This window comes from Agelaius tricolor, unplaced genomic scaffold (assembly GCF_023055355.1).
Source record: "Agelaius tricolor isolate 1412-34295 unplaced genomic scaffold, bAgeTri1.0.p SCAF_67, whole genome shotgun sequence".
NCBI classification, from domain to species: domain Eukaryota; kingdom Metazoa; phylum Chordata; class Aves; order Passeriformes; family Icteridae; genus Agelaius; species Agelaius tricolor.
The window spans coordinates 76,201-90,355 of NW_027269327.1; the positions used below are offsets into that span (position 1 = coordinate 76,201).

The 14,155-nt window shown below is 42.8% G+C and overlaps 1 protein-coding gene across 1 annotated transcript in view; it reads right to left on the bottom strand.

Annotated features, from left to right (window-relative positions):
* Positions 1-7,545: 7,545 nt before the first annotated feature.
* Positions 7,546-14,155, bottom strand: part of GAS2 (growth arrest specific 2) — a 92,048-nt gene continuing 85,438 nt past the window's right edge. The window contains exon 10 of the mRNA XM_071417120.1: positions 7,546-8,891. Within this exon, the coding sequence (XP_071273221.1) occupies positions 8,673-8,891 (219 nt within the window). The 3' untranslated portion in view covers positions 7,546-8,672. The remainder of the gene's footprint in view (positions 8,892-14,155) is intronic.

Below are 14,155 nucleotides of genomic sequence, written 5' to 3' on the forward strand. Positions count from 1 at the left end.
TTTTTTCCTTCATCTTCTGAAAGCATAGTCTTATATTTCAAAAACTGGCAGGCCAGAGCCCAGTGCTGGTAAACTGGACTGAAAAGCTGACTCTCCATCACTGTGATAGCATCATCTTTGTTGCAGTAATAAAGTGAAACAATTTGCCACTCCATATGGTTAAAATACAAAGATTATGCTAGAATGTTCGTAGCAGGAAATTCCTGAGATTTGGGAAGACACAGAAGCTGTGTCTCCACAAGGATGGGCAGCATCACAGTGGGCCCTGAGGAACACAGATGACTTCAGCATGTGGATTTGGCACAGTGACAAGACTAAGTACTTGGGACAGCTCATCAGGCACAAGCAGTGCCAGCAGTTTTTCCAGACTCTGGTGTCACAGACATATTTTATGAAAAATGCTTTTGCTAGGATCTTTTTCTCCTGAGAAACTGAGAGGCCTCAGAAACGAAATGTAAACAATAATCACAGAATCACAGAATTTCTAGGCTGGAAGAGACCTTTAAGATCATTGAGTCCAACCCATTAATTATCTGCTGCTGTGGAATGCAACAGGTACATCTTTGATTGGTCTCATGTGGTTGTTTTTAATTAATGGCCAATCACAGTCAGCTGGCTTGGACACTCTGGTCAGTCACTAAGAGCCTAAATGAGGGATGTGGGACTCTAGGGATCTCTAAAATGCAGTTTATTCCATCCAAGGGGTTACAGCAGCCCAGGGTCATGGGGGACAGAGCTGTGCCCACAGCTGTCAGCTCCAGCTGCAGGCAGGCCTGGAGACCCTTTGGTTTTGGTTACAATGCATTTTATACTTTCCTTTGCTGAGCATCTTCATACAGTAGAACCAATCTGTACCTTGACTATTACCTATAGCCTATCATAACTCCTGTAATTACCATGTTCATGTCACTGTTCTCCAATCACTAACAGTCAGTACATTACAGTTTAAGCTAGAAGTTGGTTTTCAGTTTTCTTGCAGTGGAAAATTCTGAGACCTTTTTCCTACCTGCAGCATTTGCTGCCTTGTTTGCCTGTGCTATCTTTGTGCTTGGTAAAAACATCTTCTTGTTTGGGGTGGGTTTATCCTTTGCTCTAAGCCATAAAAACCCCTTCTAACTCACACATCCTTTGCTCCTTGGTTATCCAGTCAGACTGGCTCAGCAATTCTTTTCTTCTATATCAAAACTTGCTTCCATCTCTATTCCTTCATCTGACTCTACATTTAAAAATCTTTCTGCCAAGCATCCATATCTGTGAGACTTTCTTGTCAAACTTTCATCCTTCCAACAAGTCACAAGATTTTATTATCATTCCTTTCTCTTCCTTGCTTGCCTTCTGATGAAATCCTTTTCTTCTATTCTTTAGTGTAGTTTTAATATATCATTTTCTTTTAATACAATATATATCATAAAATAATAAATCAACCTTCTGAAACATGGAGTCAAGATTCTCATCTCTTCCCTTGTTGTGGTTGCCTGCAAATTCTACAGTCTGGGAGAGCCTGTCCTGCCCCATCACCATTTGTGTGTTCCCACCTTACCTTAGCTGACACCCCACAGGCTCAGAAAGGAGGAGGCAGAGCAAAGAAGGAGCACTGGTGCCTCCTTCCCTTGCCAGGTACTCTCAGGCTGCTGCCAATGAGGCAGTACAACGTGTAAGCCCAAAAAGAACCCAACCCCTGTCAGCATCTCTAGGAGACACTTCTGTAACTCTGTGGTGTGGCAAACAGCTCATCTTCCAGATCTGAAGTGAATATGTGTAATAAATTCAGGATTGAGTCTCAGTTACAAGAAACTTGCTGTACCTTCCCACACATATATTGCCTTCTCATTTCACTCATCCCCACCAACAATCCTTTAACCAGCTGCCAGATTTTCCATATTGTCTCTAAATTGCTGTTGGAAAAAAAGGTGATACTGCAAAGGAAGGAGCAATTATCCCTGTAATAAAGATGTGAAAAACCCCTATCCTCAATCAGCAATGTAAATAATCCTGCTTAGGAAAAAATCTCCAGGTGATGTATGAATAGCAAGGGACAGAATGCACTGCCTATAAAGAGCAATAACAGATATCACAGTTACATTTCCAAACTAGTTTTGAATGGCTTCCAGCATGATGCATCATATTTGACATTATACAATAATAATGGTTTTTTGTAAACAATTTTACATCATTTATCCATTTTAAGATTAAGCACAGTTTATTCACAGGCATCTCCCATGGGGTTTGGTCTACAAGGACTTTGAGAAAAGGCTTTGTTGTAGCTCCTATCACTGGAAGTTTTTAGGACTTCAGCCTCCTCAATATTCACATTCAGCCAATTTACTCAGCAAGATTGTTAAAATCACTACATCATGGAAAATGACCCACATTTGTTCTGCCCCTGTCACTGCAACAAGGGCTGTATGCCTTTGAGCAAGATTCTGCTGCTCAGCTTTAGCTTTATAAATTGAGCATAGGTTCCTAACAAATTTTCCAATTCCTACATTGCTACAGGACCTAATCCACAATGAAAATACAATTTATCAGATTAGCAACACTTACCTCCAACTCCCTCTTCCAGACTGCCCAGCTTACTGCATTTCTTTGGTTGTTTGTTTTATTGATGCTTTCATTTCCTCCTCTGTTATTCACACCCACATCAATGCAGTCAAAAGCAGCAAGTCCCACCTGCATGTTTTTACATCAGGTGGTACTGGCAATACTTTAAAATAAAATCCTATAGTCTCCCATTCTGGAACTGACAAAGTTGAAGTTTTAAGTCAGGAAGTGTTTTAATGTGATTTTTTAAAAGACATTTGAGTACCTCAAAACAAAACAAAAAAAGGACTATTTTGACAGGTACAGTCCAAGCACATAAAGGGATTCATGTTTAGTTTAAAATTTTGATTTGGATTTACTGGGACTGTTAAAGTTTACTATTAAAATAAACTTACGAATAACTTTTTTTGTAATTATCTGCTCTGATTTATTAATATGTAAACAACTTCAAATATTTAAAAAACCGACATCATAATAACAACACAAACTTAGTCTTGGATGATGGAAATAAAGATTGAACTTGAAAATCTTGGAAGTCTTTTCAACCTCAATGATTCTGTGAAATCCAACTACTTATGTTTAAAACCCTAGCCATTATTTTAAAATAAACATCTCACATTTTCACAAGTGATTTTTTTTTCCTTCCCTTTTCATTTGAAAACAGATCTCTCAGTGCTTATATTAAGGTGATGATTTTTTTTCAGCTATGCTACATTTTTTGTAAGATGATGTTGCTTGTGGTCTGCTTTCTGCCCCCTTATGGAGGACATATGACAACTTCTATGACAACTGAGACTTCCTATGGCTTTTCTCTCAACTGAGACTTCCTATGGCTTTTATTGCCACATATGTGTTTAATCTTCCTAGAAAATGTTTAAAAATAAGAATAAAAGGAATTATGTAACTTTGGAATTATGTCCTGCTGCTTTGTCTGCTGTGCCAAGCAATTGTGAACTGTTTGTATTCAGCAGGTATTTTTAGATGGTGAGGTAGGCCTTTTCCACAGAAGTGAGATACAATGTGCTCATTTTAATAAGGCATGGAACATGAAAGATGGTCTTGATCTTTCCTAGCCCACAGCCATTTTTCTGTTAAAGACCACAGGAGCAGATCATAAGACCATTTAAAAAAATTTAACATCAGAAAATAGAGAAAAATACTAGTCAGGACTAAAAAAGTATTTCCAGGATGCTTTTGATTTTTTTCCCTGCAAAGAAAAATCAGTTTTCAAAAAATATGGGTATTTCTGTGGTATCTGTTTGCCCCTTTCTTTGTGCAGCTCATTATTAGGGCAGCGAGCAATGCTGTGCATTGTAGGCATCCAGTCAATAGCAGCAAAGTGTTGCCAAAATTCTCTTTGCAGAGGAAAGCAAGGCACAAATCTTCCCAAGGATTTCTGAGACTCACATTCTCTGAACCTCAGAGAAAGGGAAAACACAATTCTTATCTCACTTGCTGTGCCTGTGTTGTGCCACAGCAGAATGCAATGTGGAGATGGTTCACCCACAGTGATGGGGTTCTGTTCCCTTGGCCTGCCAGGGCCAGGTGTGTGTGTGTGTGTGGGGGGACTGTGGGTGACAGCCACGAGAGTCAGTGCAGTGTGAGCAGGGTGAGTGCTTGGCAGATTCAGTTCAGATGAAATGTATATAGTATAGTATAATAAAGTAATTAATCAGCCTTCTGATATCCATGCAGTCCTCATCATTCTCTCCCCTTGGTCGGACTCACCTTTGATTTACAATAAATGGTGACCTGACGTGTGGCTGGGGCCTGGACCGGAGAACCGAGACCCTGAATTTGGGCAGGGTTCGCAGCACAGCTGAGCACAGAAGAATCTGCCGAATTTTCCCAGAAGCGTGTCCAGAGATCTTCGCGGGACGGACGGGAAAAGCCTCTAGGACCCCGCGGGACCCCGAGCCTGGATGCTGCCGCCTGCTTTCCCCTGAGAGGAAGGTATTAACCCTTTCCTGAGTTTCCCTAGGGGAGACTCGGTCTTTTTCGACCTTGTTTAGCCCCCAAGCCTTCGAAGCGGGGCTTGGGAAGCTCTTCTGGCAAGGCACTGCCCGATTGGGTCGGCTTTGACTTGTCAGGGCAGGTGAGCCCTCAATTTTCATGGGGAGAGAGATTCACTTTGGAATTCGGGGAGCTCACGCTTCGTGACCATGGAGTTCTCGTGCCCCAGCAATAACTTTATGAGTTTTTTGACTGGGCCAGACGCCATGGGCTCCCCGTGGGTATGAATTCCTCCTGGGACCCCCGAGCACGGAATGCCCTGGATGCTTATCTTCTCAGGCATTTCCAGCGGACTGGGAGGGTCCATCGGCAGCTGCCGACCTGGGAACTGCTTTTCGCATTTGTGAGAGAGGACCACCTTCGTTTCAAGAGCGTCTCTGACTTCGTGAGGGCCTCCGGCAGGGCCGTGTGGGGACGTGTCCCCCCGCGCTGAGGGCCCACCAGCCCCCCCCGCCGCAGCAGGCGGGAGCAGAGCCTCTTCAAGGACACTCCCCCAGAAGAGTCTCCTCACGGCCAGTCCCCGCCGCTGGCTTGTCTCCCCGCGCGGAGCCGGGAGGGGAGGCTTTGCCTGAGGTGCCGGCAGAGAGGTTTTTTTCCTGACGCCCTGGAGCATGCGGAATTGGAGCCACCCGCAGCTCCGGCGGCGGCAGTGCCGCCTCTGGCACCGGCACTCGCCGCTTCACCCGGGTTGCCAGGCAAGGCAATCGACAGCGGCGGTGAGCCGCGGCAGCGCGGCTCAGAGCCGGGGCCGCTTCAGTGTAGTGTCTCCGCCGCTGACGGCCAGCCTGGAGATGCCCCAGCAGCCGCCGAGGGGGATTCCCGGCCGGCGCCGCCGCGGAATTCTCCCTCCTCCCAACTCCGGGAGGGCGCGGCCCCGCTCGCACCCCCACCGAGGGAGGCGGCTGGCAGCCCCGCGCCCACCGGTGCACCAGGTCTCCCTGCAGCACAGCCAGCAATTGTAGTCACGACATCGGCCCACGCAGCACCGCCGGGGGACAACGCCCCGCTGGACCCGTCGGTCCCGCCGCTTCCTCCACCCCTCCCGGGGCTGAGAGAAACCCGCGGCTCCGGCCGCCCCTCCAGCACAGCCCGTGACGGCTCCGACCGCGGCGTCCCCGCCCTCGGCCGCCGCCCCGGCGGGAAATGTTGAAGGTGAGAACCGATCCCCGATCCCCCCCGCCGCCTCCCGCCGGCCCGGCTCCTGTTTCAGGAAGGCGCTGAGGACGGTGACCAGCCCACAGAACCGCCCCGAGCGCCGCCCGCGGCCCCCGGCGGTGGCTGCCGCGGCACCTGCGGCCTGCCCGGACCCCCGAATGTTTCGGGCTGTGCCGAGGCTGCCCGTGCGGGGGGAGCTGGGACAGGGGAAGGCGACGCCGGCCTGTCCACCAGGGGAGGCACGACTCGTTTGCTCGTAGCGGGCGCCTCTCGGCTGAACACTCGTGAAACTCAGCGTTTTGATGGCACAGGGCGTTGTTCACCGGCCGACTCTGGGTTGGTCGGGGGGTTCTCACTGGGATTTGGGGTGCCTGGCTCCCCCCGTGCGCCCCAGCAATGTGGGTGGTTTCCGGACGTGCTGCCTCCGCTCCCGAGCCCCAGGGGATGGGGATGGTGCTGCCGATCAGGGCCGGGCAACAGCACTCGTTCGTACCGCGGGGGAGAGCGGCGCGGCAGGGCAGCGGACGGCACCCGAGATCTGGGTGCCCCATCCCCGGGAAGGCTTCTCCTGCCCAGCCGCCGGCACCGCTGGTTCCGGGGGGACAGGGAGAAGCCCTTCGGCCGCTCCAGTTGCCGAGACTCTGGCAGCACGGTGGGGGCGGGCTGTGAGAATGAAAACCCCGTTCTGTGGGCTGGGTCTGGGCCGCTTGGCTCGTCCCCCTCGCCCGGGGGCCCCTCCCCGCACACCGCCGGGTTTGGGGGTTCTGATCCCCCCCCGGCCCCGCCCAGCCACACAGGGTTCAAAAACCCTCTGCTGCTGCTGGTCGTTCTGAGAAAAAAAGAAAAAAAAAAAAAGAAAAGAAAGAAATGCGGAAAAGGCTGAGCTCTCATGGTCAGTTCAGAGTGCTGGAAAGCCACGAGTCAGCCTTGGGCCAAGTGGTTGAATTATAGGCTGTGGCCGTGGTTTTCCAGAGATTTTTTGATACTTTCGGATTTCTAATAGTTATTAGTGATTTTCTTTAGCAGTTCTCTGTTTCAGGATTCTGCAGGTCTGTTTCAGAACCAGAAGGACCTTCAGGGACATCAAAGAGCAACATCTCCAGAATGGACCTTCTCCTGAAACTCAGCTGTTCGGACTTGAAACAATGAACTTTCTTTGCATGGTGGTTTGGGTTTCTGATATTGTAATCCTTGTGTTAGTGATATAATAGAAGTAGATATTCTACAGGTAAAGAATCTCCTTGATCATTCAATGTCAGCACTTCACTGAGGTTTTGATTTGCCATAGATAAACCTCTCGAGATGTGTTTGTTCTCTCTTCTGCAAGGGCCCAGCAGAAGAATTACAAACGCAGCTCCTTTTTATTATAATAAGAGGGGTGAGGTGTTGCCACATTTCTCTTCCCAGGGAAAAGCAAGGCACAAATCTTCCCAAGGATTTCTGAGATTCACATTCTCTGAACCTCAGAGAAAGGGAAAACACAATTCTTATCTCATTTGCTGTGCCACAGCAGAATGCAATGTGGAGATTGTTCACCCACAGTGATGGGGTTCTGTTCCCTTGGCCTGCCAGGGCCAGGTGTGTGTGTGTGTGTGTGTGGGGACTGTGGGTGACAGCCACGAGAGTCAGTGCAGTGTGAGCAGGGTGAGTGCAGAATGAGTGCTCAGCAGATTCAGCTTAGATGTAATGTAATATAGTATAGTATAATAATTAATTAGCCCTCTGATTCCCTCCATGGAATCCTCCTCATCATTCTCTCCCCTTGGTTGGAGTCACCTTTGATTTACAATAGCAAAGTAGAGATGAGTGATTACAAATAATAAGAGATTCAAAATGTATGAGTATTTTAAAAATTTTATTTCATTTTTAAATTTATACAGTCAATGAAACAATCCTATAAAATGATTTTTCTAGGCTGTTACAAGGCACATAAATTACCAAATATAAACATAGAAAAGTAGCCAAAATAATGAACTAAGCCCACATACATCTTTAGCTATATTAGAGGTATGTGAATGATTTTTGAGAATGTGAATCACTCTATTTACAGGGTAATGAATATTTCACATTTAACAATAACCAACAACATTAAAAAGAAGGGAAAAGAAAAGTTCATATCCAAGAACAGAGCCATGTTTTGTGACTCCAGAGGGACTTTCATTTCCTGAAGCTCTTCCTTGGGTCTGAGGGCTGTGCACCTTTACTGCTTCCCTCATGGGCTGCAGAACATCCCCTGGTATGCCCAACCAGCTCTACTGGCTGACACAGGAAGGGGCAATCTCTCCACTTCCCCAGGCTTCCACATTGGGCAGCTTTGTCAAAAACAGGAAGGATCTACACACAGATCGAACACTCAGCATTGTCTTCAGCTTTAAATAGTAAAATGGTGTGAAGGGGTTTCTTGGGCTTTTTCTTTTAAGTAATGGCTTTGAGAAGTTGTTTGGCATGCAATAAGCCATTATATTCTACTAATTAAGAAAAGATTGCAAAACATACAAATAGGCAATTTTTATTTCATTTCAAGAGACATTACCAAATAATTTCTCCAAATACCCAATTTCCACCTGCATATATATATTTCAGCTAGACTAACAGTCAGGGATTCAAAGTAATGAGATTTTGGTACAAATATATTTCATTGTGTATTTTCTTCTATTAACAGGATTCACTCCTTTATGTAGCTCTAAGTATACATTCACATAATAAAGAGTAATAATTTGGCTAAAAAGATATGTCTATTTATTATCCGATTGTAGTAATTTGCCTATCAAGGGTAATTTGCTATAAAAGATACAGTACTAGAAATAAATAGTTCTAAATTCAAAGATCTCCAAAATGGGGTGTCATTTCCAGTCTGTGTTAAATTTTCCAAAGTCCTTTTAAAGCATTAACTAAATTCACTACGCTTGGGAGAATAATTTGGACTTACATACATGAAGTCCCACTCACATGAGAAGCTTATTTCACTTAATTTCCTTCTTGGTTTTGTAATGGGCAGAAACAACCAGATAATTGTCTGGATTCATGTCCCTGATGTTTGGAGACTTGCTCTGGATTGGAGATGTTTTCCCATCCACTCGGGAGATCTGAAGCATTCGGCATGGATCGTGCTTCAGCAAGTAACCTGCAAAAGTCTCCCAGCCTCCTCCCACACGAACCATCACGTGTTTGTTGTGCAGCATCTGAAATTACACAGAAGGAAAAAAAACCACAAACACTCGTGAGAGGCAACCATTCACAAAGAAATCATACTTTTTTTGCTGTTAAAACCTGCTTACTTTAACTGAAAGCCAAAAACATATGATGGTGGTACATAAAAGGAAAGGAAATACTGTACAATAAAAGGAAAGAAATAGTAGAGTGGTTTTTATTTGCATTTTTGTTGGGAAGGATGAAACTGTGACAAGGAAGTCTCACAGATATGTGTGCTTGGCAGAAAGATTTTTAGATGTAGAGTCTGAAGAAGGAATAGAGATGGAAGCAAGTTTTGATACAGAAGAAAAGAATTGCTGAGCCAGTCTGACTGGATAACCAAGGAGCAAAGGATGTGTGAGTTAGAAGGGGTTTTTATGGCTGAGAGCAAAGGATAAACCCACCCCAAACAAGAAGATGTTCTTACCAAGCACAAAGAGAGCACAGGCAAACAAGGCAGCAAATGCTGCAGGTAGAAAAAAGGTCTCAGAATTTTCCACTGCAAGAAAACTGAAAACCAACTTCTAGCTTAAACTGTAATGTACTGACTGTTAGTGATTGGGGAACAGTGACATGAATATGGTCATTACAGGAGTTATGATAGGCTATAGGTAATAGTCAAGGTACAGATTGGTTCTACTGTATTGAGATGTTCAGCAAAGTACAGAATGCATTGTAACCAAAAGAAAAGTATAGAATGCATTGCAACCTAAACTAAGGGTGCAGCTAGAGCTGACAGCTGAGGGCACAGCTCTGTCCCCCATGACCCTGGACTGCTGTAACCTCTTGGATACAAAAAACTGCATCTTGGAGAGCCCCTGGAGTCCCACATCCCTCATTCAGGCTCTTACACATTTTAAAAATAAATTAAAAAAAAAAAGAGGTGGTATTTTAAACTAAAGACTTTTATATTTTATGCAAATAAATGTTACATGTTCTTCTAGTCCTATGAAGCATGGAGTCTTTCTGTTCTTCATGTGTTTAGTAGAAATATGTCAGGGAACATGAATACTTAAAGATTTTTTTTTCTAAAATATATTAGTAAAGACACTGTTTTATATTGAATTGAAACTGGCTTTTCTTCACAGGAGTAGTGAAGGGCAAACAACCAAAACAATTTCCTCTATCTGTGAAAAATTTAAGAAATAAAAAACTTTTAAGAAAATGAAGTTACATTTATTTTAATAATTAAGTCTTGCTGACAATTTATTCTAATAAAATAGTGCTTTAATTAAAATAATCCAGTGAGGTACATCAGAAGTAATTTATCTGGGTTTGGAAACACCTGAAATTTCTGCCTTAATTAAAATAAAATTTTTCTCCAAGTGCCAGTGTACCTTCTCCCTCGCCTACCCTTGAATTCAGTTGGTGATTTTACTAATATCTCCCTGTTGTTTTTCCATGCAGAACAGTAAAATAAATACCAGTGAGGTATCATAAAGCAGCACATTCTATATTTTGGTTTATTTTATAACCAACATGAATACCACATTGAAATGTGCTTTGATCAGGATATCTCATGAATTGCTAAACAACATAGAGCTGTAGTACCAGAAATTAAAAATTGATCCAGTAAAAGGTGTCTAGAAGACATTTGATACAGTCTGGGCTTTTGAATTTGGATGTGTAGCAGTGATGCCTATATTGACATGTCCAAAACTCCCTGGAGGGCTGGCAGTATCTGCAGTTGGGACTTAAATGGCAAATAAACCTTTTGTAACACAGTGTAGCCAACAAAACAGCAAAAATCCTCAATCAAACAGAATCACACATAATAGAAGGTATGGAGGGGCTTGACAGCTGGCCTGCAAGCAAAGCTGAGCTAATAGAACAACAATTGATGATTTTCGAGTGTATCCATAGCAAGGAAGAAGACAAGGCCATCAGCATTGCAACAGAAAAGATACATGAAAATATTTGTAAGCTAAACTATGTGCCTGAGTAGATGTGTATATGTGCCTTATTAAATTTCAGTAAAACTTTTCCCAATATATTGACATTAATTTCTTTGCACCAATGAATATAATAAGTTATTGTATCCATGTAGTTAATGACTTAAGATCACACTTTGTTAAGAGTATATAAGCTGGAGAACATGCAGAATAAAAAACTTTTTTCTTCCTGCACCCTGATCACATGTGTATGTCATGGCCGACCTAATGGTGACAAGAAGGCAAAAAATTAACTTAAAAAACCCCCTCAAACAAAGAACCCCTCACCTCAACCTACTGTTTGAATTCTGTGACATAAGGAAACAGATTCACCTGGAGTGAAGAAAGCATGGCCAGCTGTACAACTTACTGAAGTTTGACAATCAGGTTACATTTATAAGGAATGGAACTCTTCATTAGAATAAGCAGCTGCAGATGAAATCTCATTTGACAGTTTTCATTTGAAACACTGTTCCACAAGGAAATTCTTGCTTGTGCACTTTGGTTTTTATGTGAAACACAATGGGCAATCAATTATGGATACTGAAAAATAAAGTTACTTCTGATCCATCACAAAGAGGTGCTCAATCACTTTCAGTTTAATGAGTATCTCCCAGCTACTGAGTCTGTGCTGTTGCTCTGGGCTGTGTGAGTGTTCATTTCTTCAACAGCTGTACACAAATGAGGTTTTCCTCTGGATTTATGGGAGTGAGAACAGAATCAGACTTTTTATCTCAAGATTTGTATTTTAGTTTCAAGACTTTGATTTGAGCTGACAAGGATATGAGATTTGAATCATGCCTTTAGTCTGGACAATGTATCATGAAAGAAGCAAATGGTTTTTGCATCAAGTTTGAAAATTGAAGGTCAAATGGAGACAGAGCCTTAAGACAGTCTAGAGAATTTTATTTAGCAACTTTCTTCTCTTTGAATGCCTTAAAAAGTTTTGAGAAGTGCCCCAAAAACTTTTGACATTAAAACAACTTAAGCCAAACTGGTGCAATACAACATGGGGTGGGGAGGGGTTGATTGTGCCTGAATTTCAGCTTCCCTGTATTATCATAGGGGGATTCAAATTCCTAAAGCAGTTAGTACCTGGGCTTTTGATTAAGATGCAAAGTTAGCAAAAAGTATATTTGGCTCAATTTCCCTTGCTGACTGCTGTGCAAACACACTATAAACACACTATTTCCTGATGCTTGGGTTAAATGCACATCTTTTGTCTTTCCCTTCTTTGATCTTTATCTTGTGTTATTATACTATTACAAAATTCATTGAGTGCTTGCTTTCTACAGGCAGAGTTTTCCTACATCCTAAATGTAGTAACTGTTTATGCTGTGCTGTGTCACAAATGCACCATTTTACTCCTACAGTCATATTTTGATGTTAGTAACATCAGCATGAATCCAAAATAATTCTGCTAGTTTCAGAATTGCTTCAGCTCCACAGAAGTTTGAAAGACTTCTTAGCATGGAAAAACCACCAACAACTTGCTCTACTTTCTAACTCAAAAAGCAGTTTTCTCCCCAAAATACTTCAGCTGAAGATGAAACCTTTGAGATTTCATATTCCATCCAATTCACCTTTTCAATTGCATGAGATCCCTGAGAAGAAAAAGTTGGATTTTACAATAATAAAGTTTATGAGTACCAATTTAAATACATTCATGGCGTACATGTATTTTCACACTGCTATCCAGCCAACTAAAACTAAGAAAATCCATTCCAAAAATAAAATCCGACATATGTTTATGATTGCCATAAATTCCATTATTTCAGTTGTGTCTGAAGTGGGGCTGTCACTAAAGCTCTTCTCTCTTGAATCTGTCACTGAATCTACAGTGAACCAAACATACAACAAACCAGAGGACCAGAAAATAGCATTACAGAGGAAGAGATGATTGCTTTGGTAGGCACCAAGGCTGCGTCCAGAGATAACAGGGACAATAGTTAATAGAAGTTAGGTGACACTGAGCTGTCATTGCATAGGACTTTGGCTTCAGAGTAAAATATTGTCTAAGCAGTTATGGTTTCACATACCTTAAGTTTGGTGAGTTTGATGTCTTATTAAAGAGATATTAGGCTGTATGTAAAAACAATAAGTTCATCTAAATAAGCAGTGCTTTACTGACTTGAAAAAAAAATCTATTCTGTTTTATAGGAACTAAAAATCTGGCCCAATCTGGCCCAATATTGTCACACTTCTGTGGATGCTGACAGTTTAGTCAGAAGAAGAAACAGATAACTTTCCCAGGCATCATCCTGGGGAAGTTGTGAGAAAGCGCAGAGAAAGAATTAAAACAATTCTTATCTTTGTGAACATGTGGAACATGTTATGCATGATGTTATGGAAAGATGCTTACAAAGAGGTGTTGTTCCTAACTAACCAATAGGGTGGCAGGTGTTATTAAGAACCAAGCAGGTTCTTATAAAAATATGAAGTTTTGCAATAAAGTTGCTTTTATACCTTCTGAAAATGCATGGAGTGTGTCGCCTTCATTCCCGTTCTTGACTCATTGGTGACACACTTCAGATTATAACTTTCTTAGAGAATATTTCAGGAGGTGAGAGGCAAAAGAAGGAGGAGTTACACACTTTAGATCTGATCCAAGTACTACAAAAGCCAACACAAAAACCATGCTGACTCAAAAGGAACTTGGGCTGGACTCTGGAAACTAAAAGCAGCAACTTAAGGCAAACAGAGTTAGTTGGTATGACTTCAGACCAACTTCAGAAACAGTGTAGGCTACATACTGAGAGAATATTGACTACAAAAATTGAAGGTGTTTGGCAAAATAATACAGAGCATCACACCAGTGGCTGTGCAAAAAAAAAAAAAAAATCACACTCACAAAAGTGAAATGTTAATGAGATTGCTAATGAGAAAAAAAATCAAATTTTACTGAATATAAGCCACTTAGACTTATTGTCATCAGTAGATGTATCTTGTTGCTTGTATCTTAGGACTTAAGGATCCTTCTTTGAGTGCATTCAGAACAGCATCATGAAATGGGCTTCTAGATCAATACATTTCACAGTACTCCCAGAAGCATCACAGGCCAACACTAAGGAAAAACCACTGTTCTGAAGACTTATGTGCACTACTGTCTCAGACTGCTGCTCACAACGAGCTTGAAGGCTTTGCTGCCTCCACTGAGAGGTACACACACACCCACTCACAAGGCACCCTCAGATGTGGTACATCTAGGTGATGATTCTGCTGCAACCTCTGCTGATGTTATTTAGGAATCATCTTGCTCCAGCTTGCCTATACCACTTTTGATGATGGACCCTCCTGTCTATGAAAAATAAATTACTTTCTGA